Below are 13,046 nucleotides of genomic sequence, written 5' to 3'. Positions count from 1 at the left end.
AGAGGGAGGTGGGGTGGCCTTGCAGATGACAGTACTCTTCAGGAATCTCCTGCCATACAGCTTGACACTGTCTCTGGGTCCTTGGAAGCCAGGACAGGCTCCTGGCACCGTGTTTCGGCAGTGCCCTTTCTGTCTGGAGCGGGACATGTGCCAGTCCAATACGAAAAGCAGAAACGATGCCTTCAGTGGCACCCACAATAGCACCTGACCCAAAATAGCTTCCTAGAAAAAAAATAGGAAGGCTGATTAGGTTAAACAAGCCTGAAAGAAAGCAAGATGTCCAGCTGACGATTAACAGGTGTAAGTCTGTGAGCAGGGGCTATAAATTGCACGGGGGAGCTCGCCAGACACCCTTTGGGGAAGACAAACGGCTGCAGGGAGCACTCAGGACCTGCCTTCAGTGAACCATGGGGCTCAGTGACCAGGAATGGCAGAAGGTCCTGGCCATCTGGGGGAAGGTGGAGTCCGACCTCCCTGGCCATGGACATGAAGTTTTAATGAGGTAGGCAAGAAGCTTCCATTCTAAGAGAAAAGCTGAGAGCTTTTGATTAGAGACCAAGGAAGGTGTATATTTGGTACGGGGGCTTGTGTCTGTCAGTGTTTACTTCAACAGACTGTTTTCTTTGTTGGAGGGTGGTGGTTTTTCCATTGCTATGGTTTCTGGGTTAAAAATTACTCACCATGTAAAGCAGTTGTTCTTCTGTCTCTCCATCTACGGGTGCAGGAGCAGGCCAGTGCTGCTAAAAGATGGTGGGGCTTTGTCACTCCCTCTGCTTCTGCTGGCAAAGCTCTGCTTTAGATCCTCATTGACCAAGCACTGCAGCAAGAAATGTTGAGCAAATAGTGTGTCCTGGGCCTTCAGATGCTCTGCAGCAAGAATGTGGGAAGGCAGGGAAGGAGAGGAGAGGAAATTCAACTCTATGACAATTTTCTTGGAATCTATGATTTCGGTAAAATCAATTGTGAAGTACCTGAATATTTCTCTCTCCCCACCTTAGCCTCACCTCGCAGAGCCTTGCCCATCCTGCCTTTTGGCCAGAAATCTGGTGGTGACACTTGCCTACTTCCTGATGACGGATTAGAGGTCTGGGTGTGAAACAAGGTGCTTCCTTCCCCCTGCATGCTTCCTCCTCCATGATTCTGGTGTCAGAGTGAAGTTCTCACAAGGTCTCCATCTGAGACGACCCCCAACCCCATACTGTCCTTGTGGTCCTGGCCCCCTAAGAGGGGAACACCCCAGGTGCCAGCAGCAAGTCACAGAACTGCAGTCTGGAAGGGATCTCAGGGCTGCAGAGTGGGAAACAACATTGGTGGGCTTTGGATTCTAGCTTGTCCTTAAAGAGCAGCAGGGCTGGAGACTTTGAGGAGACCCTTCAGATCTCCCCCTCACTCAGCCTGTGCTCAGTACAATGTGCTGGAAGGGTACCGACACTGAGGAGAGCAGTGGGGTTGTGGCACTTGCTCTGGAGGTGGTTCCTATCTTAAGCATGGTTAAAGGAAGGAGCTCACATCACTGGGCAAATGCACCGTCCAAAGCTTTTATGAAGATGTGCCAAGGCAGACAGCTGTTTTATTTACTTTCTTTATCATGGCCCAATTCATCTGCCATTTGAAGAGGAGAGAGGGATGGGGCAGCTGAGTGGCAATGTGATGGCTTTTCCCCTATGTAGTCCAGAGCAGGCATGCTGAAGGGGTAGCAGGAACCCCAGTCCATCTGTGTGAGGTGGCTACTTTGGCTCTGGACATGCCACAAGACACTGAAAGCAGTTTCCAACTGAAAAGGTAATACCATTTTTCTTTCAGGTATTGCAGGGCAAAGCATGGCATTAAATAAATAGATTATACTCCTCTCCCCTGTGACTTTGTGCTTCCCAGCCAACCCAGGTCATTTCTTGTTCCTTCAAGGACCTTCTGAGGGAGGAGAGAGGCAGGGGAAGCCCAGCAGCTTGTAGCTTAGAAAAGCGTCCTCATGTGCAGTTAAAGACTTCTTAGGTAGATGTCATATCCTGGGAATATGTTTAGAAAATACTGATCCAACTGGATATCTTCCAAAGGAAACAAAAAAGTACTCATCGGAAGAATTTTTAAGAGTCTCAGGAGTATATAGTCTTTGGCAGACATGATTCAGCCATAGCTAGACGTGATGGAGATTTTTAGAAATAACTCCATCCCATTTCAGAGTACAAGGTTTTTTTCATCTCTCTGGGTAGGGCACAACCTGTGTCATAGAAAAACAGAGGAAAAAAGAAAAGACTGATAGTGGTGTGCTCAGCACCTGTTAGAGCGCAGAAATCCTTTGGAAACCTTTGAAATGAAACACCAGAAAAGACATTTAGAGAACGTTTTTGCTGCAGAACAGCTTTGAGTTTTCCATGTGCTTGAGGTATTTGTAAGTGTAATTTAACCTATACTAACACCATATAGTGGAAAGCCCAGCCCTCATGGCAACATACTTAGGAGGAACGCCCAGTTCTAGATGGGGCACAACCCCCAGGTAGTCCCAGCACCAGCACCCTCCCAGCGGCAGGGCAAATGTGTGACCACTACCATGAGAGGGAGGCTGGTTTCGTGGCTGAGGTCCTGGGCTGGAGCTCCAGATGCTGCTGCAGGTAACTTGGGTGAGCCATTTAATGGGGTGAGCTGTAGCACCCTGGCTGTTAAGACAAACATTGGTTTTGCTCATGCTTCAACTAGTTGGATTGTGCCAATCAAAGGGTATAATACTTGAAAATTATATTGTGAAAGGGACCTGATGTCTCTCAACACCTTATTATTACACTGCTCCTAATAATCAGGACAAGCAGTGTCCCCTTTTGACCCTGACTATAGGACTCCAGCATGGAAAAGAGTGAATTTTCCTACAAGTTTGGTTGCCAGTGGTGTCTGTATCCTGTCTCCTAGGAAATGCACCAGGGAGGAAGTGGGGAGGACAACACTAGCTTGGCTTTTAGCCACCCATCCATCTTCTTGATTTAATTTCCATTTTGGGATCAGGGTGCCCATGCATAGCACTGCATGGCATGGCACCAGCATGCCTGAAGGCTATGTGCTCTTGTTACCCACTTGCTCCCAAGGACTCTCAGAGGTGCTGTGGTTCCTGATGGAGGAACCACACTGGGCTGAGCTGGGGGGTGTCAGAGAAGGGCAGGAACAAAATTTCTCTGTGGCAGCATTCATAGGGTGGGGCACAGTAGGCTCTCCCATCAAGCTCATGTTCAACAACACCTGAGCCCCAGATGTGAGGGATCTGAGGCTGGGGGCTGCTCCCCTCTTTCTGTGTGTGTGTGAGAAGCCTCTAAAACCCTCCTTTCCTGGTCAATTTAGAGATGGGCTCAGAAAAGGGTTCTGATAAGAGCCAGGGGTCTTCTCAGTAATAGTAAGTCAATGAAGACAGGTAGTTTTGTTTGGTTTTGTTTTTCCTTCAGGTGAATCCAACTCACCTTTCAGCACCATGACCAGCCTTGACTCTGGTCTCTATTTGAATACAGCTGACATAACCCAGGGGACTGGTGCCAGAGCATTAGCAGAGCTATATAAAATAAATAAGGACACTTGCTCTGCCACTCTAGTTGGACATGTTTAGAGCAGGGTTTCTGTCATAGCCAGAGGGAATGGAAAAAGACAGGGGTGATCATATTAGGACATGTGTAAGAGGATGGGATTAAAGTACATACAATACTCAAAGAGAGGTATGTCAGCAGCTTCTGCTCTCCGAAGACAAGAGGCGTTTTATCATTTGCTAATGATGAAAAGCAGCCTGTACGAAATAAATGGAAAAGAAAACTTCTGCACACGGAGTGACATCAGGCTGTGGAACAACCCACCAGAGGAAGGATGAAAAACATTTAAACCAGATTCAGATTAGGATCAGATACTTCCCTGGCTTATATACATGCTAAAAGGAATGACTGTGAATGGTGGTAATTTGGAAAGGATCTATAGACTCAGAGTTCCCAGGTTAAAGTAGCCTCTACTAGAGGGACTAACTAATAGGTTTCTTTAGGGAAATAAATGGGTTATCACAGCTTTGCCTGTCCATATACTCTGAAATACATGGAGCAGCTGGGCCTCAGCTCTGTTCTCTCTCTCCCTCTCTGTCCTCTCTCTCAAGTCTCACAAGTCCCTCTACTTTGTCCACAGACTCTTTAAGGACCATCCTGAGACCCTGGATAAATTTGAAAGGTTCAAAGGCCTGAAGACACCTGATCAGATGAAGGGCTCTGAAGATCTGAAGAAACATGGAGTTACTGTCCTTACCCAACTGGGCAAAATCCTGAAGCAGAAGGGTAATCATGAGTCTGAGTTGAAACCCCTGGCTCAAACCCATGCGACCAAGCACAAAATCCCTGTCAAATATCTGGAGGTAAGGAAAAGGCCAAGGAGTCTTGGTGTCTGATGTGCAGTAAATGTGTGCAAGACAGCTATTGAGAGTTGCACTTTCATTTTCTCATGGGTAGGTGGGCTTCAGTGAGCTCTCCCTCAACTCTAAGGTCTCTGTGCACAGGCAGAAGTAGGCACAGAGAGGGCTCATGGTATGCAAATGCTACGAAAACCTCAAAGTTTAGATTTCCTGTTCCAAACACCAAATACAGTCTGAGCAACCCTTGACAATAATAAACCAGCCCATGCAGCCTCTGCATGCCTGGAAAACTGCATTACATAAGAACTGTCAGTGGCTGAACAGAAGGGGCATGCATTTGGAGTAAGCCCTGGAAGATCCATTTGAGACCAAGACCCACAAAACTATGTGTTGTACAAACACAGGCCATGAATTTTCAGCCTTAATGGATGAGGCAGACAAAGAGTGGAAAGGGCCATGGTCTGCTCAAAGTCATGAAGCAGTTCAGTGTCAGAGCTAGGAACAGAGCCCAGTTCTTCTGCCCAGCCCAAGCTCCTTGCATGCTAGATCTCACTGTCTCTCCAGAGACTGTGGGAAGGGCTACTGAATTAGCTCAGAGATATTACAAGGCTCTGCAACCTATTTCTCAGCCTGGCTTTTCTGAAAATAAACCTTGAGTGTCCCTTCTGTTTTCCCCTCTCTCTCTTTAATCCCTCTCTCTCTCTTTCCTTCCTCACAGTTCATTTCTGAAGTCATTATTAAAGTACTTGCCGAAAAACACGCTGCAGACTTTGGGGCTGATTCCCAGGATGCGATGAAGAAGGCCCTGGAGCTGTTCCGAAATGATATGGCCAGCAAGTACAAGGAGTTCGGTTTCCAGGGTTAGCACATATACACAGAGGGACACCACGATGGAGGCCTGTACATACATCTTACAGTAGCTTCCCCAGCACTGTTTCGAACATCTCACAATTGGCCATCCAAGATGTGTGGGAAAGCTTTGATGAGAGGCCAAGAGTCACTACAGGCAGCGTATAGACACAGAGTAATATTTATGATAAACTCTTGTTTCCTGGCTTCATGTATACAAGAGAAATAATCTGCTTTCTTAGGAAAAAATAATATAAGGGGTTATCTGTAAGCTTCTGCCTATCCTATCCCCTTTTTATTTCTCCCTTCCCAAAATCCAGTCTCACCCAAGAGGGGAATGGAATGGCCAGAGATGAAGGGATGTGGAGGATCAAGGGGAGTGTTGAGGAGTGTGGTGAATGAGAGGGTGAAGGGATGACTCAAATGGTACAAGAAGGATGTCAGGATGGGAAGGAGAGGCACACTGTCTGTCCCATTCCTCCCACAGGTGAGACTGTTAGCAGGTTACTGTGGGCAGCTTCCAGCAAAGCATTACCTTGTTTTGTGGGGTGGGTGAACGCAGCCAGTCAGTCTCTAGGGTCTGCCAGCTCGGAACCTTGCATTAGTTGCTAAACTCACGTTAGCAGAACTATAAAGAGCAGCACTCCCTGCGATCTGTAGGCTTCTGGTAGCCGCTGCTATGCATCTGAAGTTGTGTTGCACTGGGAAGTAAAGTATGCGTTTCTCAGAAAATAAAAATTTCTGCACCAATGTTATGTGTTTGTTTCTGGCTTTACAGGTATTTCAGTGAGAAGTGGGGGAGATGGAAAAAGTGGAAAGGTGTTTTGCACATCTGTCTGACTGCACCAAAACCTGCAGTGCCAGTCTGTGACTTGAGTGGCACATGGCATCTGTCTCAGCCAGGGCACTTGGGGCATTCAGATGTCACCATGAGGTCACGACCTGGTTACTGGACTTCCCAACACAAAATGGCAGCCTAGACTCAGCACCTCACAGCTGAGAGAAGCACTCCCTGACCACAGGCCATGGCCACTGCTCTGCGGGGCGGGGTGGAACATGGGGAGGGAAGGCCCTTTGCTTATTTATGGGGAGGCAGCACGTGCAAGAAGCCTTGGGTCCCATCAGCAGCACCATGCGTTACTCCCTCCAGAGAATGAAAATCAGGTCTGATTAGCCCAGGAGGAAAGTTGCAATGGCAATGTGTGCACTTAAGACCCAAGCTTTGGTCTCTGTAACGTGTTACAGTAAGTTAAGTAAGCTGTTGCAGTGTCTTCTGGCATATGCACTCAAGCTGTCTCCAAGCAGAAAGCAAGGTGGATGAGCAGTGTGCTGGCTTTCTGTATATTTGCACAGGGTCAAGAGCATTCATGGCAGTGTCACATCTTAGGACAGCAACAGGATGCTACAGAGGCAAGCATTTGGGTCCTGGCTGGGGGATATGTGTGGAGTCTACACGGCTGATCTTTTCTGCTATGGAGAAAGTCGTGCACCTTGTCTCACAGACACAGATAGTGTGAGAGCAAGCATGAGAAACAAAAATGAGATGCTTGGTATTAGGTGCTACTAGCATGGTCTAGTTCAAAGCACTCCCTGCCACACTGCGTGCAATGGAGACACAAGAGGAGTCACCAGTTCCCTTAAAAATCAGTCCTGAACCAGGGTGATCTCCTGTGTCTTTGGTCGGGGCAAAGGCCACAAAATTTCAGTCTCTGAAAGGAGAAGGAACGAATTCCTTCCCAGAACAGAGCATCTCTGATTTCTTGCTCTTTATAAATCCTCCTTTCACCTCTGGGAGCTTGCTTGTGGCTTCAACCTTTCAGAGAGGGTCACAAAAGCATATGCTGTCACCTAGATGAAGTTACAGCCAGGTGGTCCCTGGCTTAAGCAACTGGCTTCGTCTGACTCCAGTCTAGGCTGCCTGGCTTTGCGGGCAGGGCAACCTATTTAATTAAGGTCTAGTATTGCCAGTCCAACACAATAAAATTTCCTGCCAGTGACAACAGGCTCTGCTGCAGGATTAAAAGCTCTGCTATAGCAGCTGCCTTTGTCAGTCTGAGTGGGACTGGAGTAATCTCTAGATATTTTCACGTAGGGCAATGTGGTGGAGGAGGGAGGGTTTGCATATATGTTGTGCCTAGGTACTGGTTATGAGGTACCTGGAATAAAAGTTGGTCCATTGGGAGCACTGACTCTGCTTTGCCTGGCTTACCCCACTGTGTCAGTGCACAAGGGACCGGCCTTGAATCTACACTGGTCAGATGTGGGTCCTGATGTAGGTTTTCTGGCTGCGCCTGTGGTCCAGTGAAGATGTGCAAGCTGAGACGAACCAGCAAGTTCACACACCAATAACAGTGGAGGTATCCCAGCAGGCTCGGTGGGTTGGGATGCTTGTGGTGAAATCCACGTGTCTGGATCTCCACTACTCTGGGTACTGGGTATGCCCTGGGCTGCAGTCCTGACATAGGGTTGCAACGTATGTAATTCCCACACAGTGAGTCTATAAAGCTCCTGCAACAGGGGAACAGGGGAATTTTCCCCAAAGAAAGGGAATGGTGGGGAAAGGATTTTTCATCTCCATGCTATATTGGCTCAGCATCTTTGTTGGAGTCATCCTTTCCACTGTGCTGCTGACACATGTAGCTTTTCTGGTTCATGTATGGGAAACAGTCCCTTAGTGGAGATAAGCCATATCAGTGTAAGCCCAGAAATTCTCCTGCCTCCTTTCCAGGAACAGCTTTGCATAAGGAGGATGGGTCCCAGGGGCTTGTACCCAGCCCCCCTCCCTGTTAGCACTCTTTGGTGTCACATACACATTCCTGGCCACACTATTAGATATGAATTGTGTGGCTGCCAGCCTCCTTGCTCCAGCTCATACACATTGACTACAGCTAGGTCAGGATTATGGCTGTGCTATGCTTTCTATACACTCCTGCAATTTCTTTGATGTTAATAGTGCTGTTTCTGGCAGCAAATGGGCTATGCACCTGCATCCACCCTTAGGCTGAAAAACATTCTTGCTGCTTTGCGCTTGGCATACTATTCTTCTCCCACTGCCGCAGTCTCTGTTGCATGGCAGAGCTCCCTGTGGCACCGAGCCAGTGACCTGTCTGCGTTCTCTCGGGCTTTGGTGTCAAACGCCAGCGACTCATCAGGATCTCAGACGCGGGGAGCATGACCTGGCTTCCCAGGCACTGTGCAAATGAGCCAGTCAGCCCCAGCCGGGGTGCAACAACTCTGCAGCCTGCACTGCCTGTCCCCCTTGTCTTTGCTTCTGCCTGCTGATCCTGCATGGCTCCAATACATCTGCCAATGTCAAGCAGCATCAAGGAGCAAGTAATGGGGACCATACTATTAATCCTGTGATGTGTATCTTGGTCACCTCACTGGGATAAAGGGATGGGGATCCAGTGACTAATTATGTTAAATCTTTAGCACATTAGAATGAATCTTACGGCATTCTTCACATTTGCATCTCCCTGCAGGGCTAACATGAGGAAAGGGCAGGGAAGTTTCTAGCTTACATCGTAGTCACTGAACAGACACTTTTGGTTTCTGGGTATTGAAGCACAGGCAGTGCTGAAACGATGCACTGTCTATATGACACTGTAGTTTAATAAGGAGACTCAAGTGCTCACCTATACCACATGTTCTCAGACAAGGATTATTTTTGTCATGAACCCTACATTTTCTGCCACCTGGCCAAACTCTGTCCCATATATTATGCCACTGAGGAAAATAAACCAGTGGTGGAGCCAGGTGTTTCTTTGAGGTAGAGCTGCTTGCCCATAATGTTTTTTCCAGAAGGTGCATGGCATCAGAACATGTCCTCCTCCTTCCTGGATTAATTCCTTTCAGGTTTGCTCAAGGCATCCTTGCTTGTTCAGGCTGTACAGGGTTTAACAATCAGAGTCTGTGCTGCTTCTCAGACTGGGCGAACACACACAAACATATGGATATCTATACACAAGCACCAGGTTCACAACTCACAACATTAGCAAAGCCCCTGTGTTCAAATCCTTCAGATTTTAGTGTGCTTGCGTCCTGGTTCTTCATTTGAGAGGATGATATATATATATTCTCACATTGTGCTTAAATGAAGTATGGCCATGAAACTAAGTTTTGCTAAGATCTAACCAAGCGAGAAAACAGACTTTGGAAGGACATGGTACCTGGAGAGTACTGGTAAGTAGAGGAGGTGTTGAATTTCATGAAGGTGTGCAAGCAGAGCCAAGGAAGCCACCTACACAACTACAGTAAGTGAGAAGAGAAATCCCAGCCACTCTTATTTATCCAGCAGGCACAAACGAGCATTTATGAACATGAAAGTGTCACGACAATGCAAACTTCTTGACCAGCACACAAATCCCTCCCCTGTGACCATAGGCACAACAAGCCAATCTCCCAGTCCTGTGACCTCTATAAAATCCTTATCCAAATGTCAGTAAAGGTGACCTTGTGGCTTTTTAAAGCAGTACTTCATAGTCACTTGGCTGCACTGTACCCAAGTCCTTTCCCAATTTGGCTTTCATGCCCTGTAAACATACAAACAGAACAGGCTGCCTCCACCTTACCCTGCAGTCCTGTAGCTATGTCAGATGGAGGCAGGTCTGGGGCTCTGCTGGGCAGGGCAAGCCCTGGCAGAGGACACACCAGCATACCTGGTAGCTGGGTGGACAAGGCAATGTGTATTTGGGATGGGGAGAGTATTGGAGGCTCTATCCCTTCCCCCATGTCTGAAGAAAAGCATCTCATGTGGAGCGGGACAGCAGTTTAGTGGCTGTGAGCTGGCCGAAGGGTCATTTGGGTTATGCCCATGCAAGTGTAAGTGCAAGTGCTGTGAGGTCAGCGGGGACAGCCTGAATGTGAGGCAATTCCATTTCATTTAGGGCACTGGCTTGGACACGTGTCATGGGGCTGGTTTACTGGATTTGCCCAGAGCTGGTGAGAGGGGGCTGTTGATGGTATGGCTGCCATGCAATCCAGAGTAGACACGACCCAAATACAGTTTTCCAGTTAAATACCTCAGGTATTAAAAATGAGCACAATACAGGCACCCTGGTCTAAGAATTTGTGGATTTCCCCAGGCTGCAGAGCTGAGAAGGGTGCTGTAGCTGTGTTGTTATTGGCATCCAAAAAGGCTACTTTAAAGTTAATGTTGGCATGTATATCTTAGCTGCAGCCTTACGTCAGGAGTAGAGCTTAAAGAAAATTATGCCCGTTTCCTGTTTCCCCCTTCCAAGGAAAACTTGGTATGAATGCAGCTGCTGGGTGCCTGATCTTATTTTAGATTGTCCTTAAAGCAGGTTCAAGTGTTGCAGTGGCAAAATAGCCTCGGGTGGAAGACCTTCTGATTTATTAGCACTCAGTTCTCTATGTCTCCATGCTTAACTGGTGGATCTTCTGTTGCTTCCCAGTATGTATAAGTAACAGTGGTTTTATTCAGTGTTTTTATCTTCTGTCCTCCCCCAGTATATCTATCTGTTTCCTTCTTTTAACTAATTTCCAGCATCCAAGCTCTCACCGAAGGGGTGGAAAATTCCTGGAGCTGATACCTTCACTAAGATTTGGGTTTGTTCTGCCCAGAGCTTGCATGACAACAAACGTGTCCTCTTGGCCCTTGGTGAGCTTCTGGGTTATCTGGAGAGTTGGCTGATATGGTGTCAAAATGGGTCTGTATTTTTTCACTCACCTCTCAGCTGGATGAACAATCTGGTGCCCTTTGAGGGATGTAGTATGTCATGGATTAACTGTGAGTTGGTTGGGGAGAAAGGAGAAAAAAAAAAAAACAACAAAGCTTTGCCTAAACCAGCCATACTGTGTCCCTGCAGAGTCTGTGGGAGAGCCTGCACTGAACAAAGGGTTTGTGCCAGACGTGCTCAGAGATGCTGTACAGAGCTGGAGAAAAAGCAGGCAGGGCATGCCACATTCCATGCTTACAGTTACCCCCGCTCTGGGGGCAGATGGATCTGTGGGGTAAGGAAGAATGAAAAATGAAACGCAGGTGGGAAATAGAAGCACCAAAAGCTATTTACTGATATCAGTGCCTTCTGAAGAGCAACGGCATCATTCTGACAATCACTGTGCAGTAAAGCGATGGAGGGAGTTTCCTGACACAAACTGGTAAACTGTGTGCTTTTGTATGGAAAGACAGATGGACTTGGAGTTTTTCTCATGGTGTTAGCACTATGGATGTGATGCTTTCACAAAGCTGGCCCATAAATCATGAGAAATAAACTTTTTGTGCATTTTGGTTTTGCCTTTACAATAACACATATTGTTAACCCAGCTAATTTCCCAGCTAATTTCAGAATGTCACGTTTAAGCTGCTGTGCCCATGTCTTTTGCTATGTTCCCTCTACAGCTGAAATGATCCCTCAGTGCATAAAGTCATCATTTTTTTTCTTTCTAGTAAAAATGTTCTGTCCTGAAATTCAGTTCTTTGTAGCAGTCACAAATTGCTAGCTCATAACAAGAAGAATGATTAGAACATAATCTTTAACATATTTCCTACCATGGTTTTCTAGTTCAGCTGTGCTGTTGCTTCCTTGTCTGTTTCAGATCAGAAACTTGTTGACTGCCAGTGTCATCTGGGACAAGCTCTGTTCTGAAGTTTAATGGTAATTAAGAACCCTGTTTCAACCAGTTTAAAACTCTCAGTCTATAAAATGCACTATCTGAAACATCACCATTCTTACAACATGCCTAGAGTTCTTTGCTACACTGTTTTTACCCTAGACCTTAGTTAGAGATGTATCTGTACTTCCCATCTACAGTACTGTGCCTTTAGCCCCATCTTACAGAGGGCAAACTGAGGCAGAGTGAGGCACCAACACTCCTGTTGTTTCCATGCTTGGGTCATTCAGCTGTCCACGAGGTCATGTTGACAACTGCATGACAGAGGAGGTTTCTGAGCTTCTTGTGTAGGAAGATGTGTGAAGTTGTGCCATCTGCCAGTAAGCCATTCTCGCTTTGATGTGGTTGCATTTCAACAGTTGTCGAAGGACATCCTGTATGTAGAGGTTCAATTAAACAGTGGTGTGGTGTAAATACCCAGATAGATTACAGATGCTGCACACAAAGCAAGGCAGTGTAAAGACCTTTGGGCTGAACTTGGAATGAAGTGCTCTGGAGATTAATGAACTATGGTATCACTTGGGACATTGCTAATCTTCTCACTTCCAAAGAAAAAGGCCCTGGACTGAGATAATAAAGGATGTAAATATCTGAAACAGATTACTGGCACAAATGAGGTCCCTAAATCCATGTGTATGAACCTCACATCCTCTTGTGTAATTCTTTACATGCCTACATTTTCGTCTGTAACCCCCTCCTTGATTTCTAATGTTCTGCCTCTACTATGCTGTGATCTTCCACCAGCTTGCGTGGGTATAAGCCAGCCAGTGTTCATCTTCCTAAATTCATTTATAACCCTCAGAAGCGACCTTCCTCTGCCTCATGTGGAAGAAACCAGTCATACTTTGCCTACATCTGACCTCCAAAAAAATGCAGTTCCAGCCACTTACATCCAACAGTGTGGTTAGTGAACAACATTCAGGTATATGCCTGTTATCATGTAGATCACTCAGCTCATAATCCTATGGTCTTTAAAAAATAAGGTGTGCCTTGCAGTCCATTTTGGAATGGGTGATGAATCCATGCCTGACTTGTGTGCCTAGGCTTTAAAGGAGTAGGCTTTAAAAAAAGAAAAAGAGAAAAAAAAAAAAAAAAAAGCAACACACAAAACAGAGCTAGATTTCATACTGACTGTACTTAGATAGTCCTCCCCACTCAACACATGGATGTCAGAATAATTTTTGAACCACCGAACTCTCTAGCT

At 46.6% G+C, this 13,046-nt stretch overlaps 1 protein-coding gene across 1 annotated transcript; it reads left to right on the top strand.

Moving 5' to 3' along the window:
• Positions 1-338: 338 nt before the first annotated feature.
• MB (myoglobin) lies at positions 339-5,959 on the top strand. Its single transcript, XM_082043476.1, has 3 exons — positions 339-502; positions 4,141-4,363; positions 5,079-5,959. Exons 1-3 carry the CDS (start codon positions 408-410, stop codon positions 5,223-5,225), a joined length of 465 nt encoding a protein of 154 aa, XP_081899602.1. The 5' UTR covers positions 339-407; the 3' UTR covers positions 5,226-5,959.
• The last annotated feature ends 7,087 nt before the right edge of the window (positions 5,960-13,046 follow it).

Source organism: Streptopelia decaocto, assembly GCF_964273445.1.
Source record: "Streptopelia decaocto genome assembly, chromosome: 1".
NCBI lineage: Eukaryota > Metazoa > Chordata > Aves > Columbiformes > Columbidae > Streptopelia > Streptopelia decaocto.
This window is presented reverse-complemented; position numbering and strand designations above follow the sequence as displayed.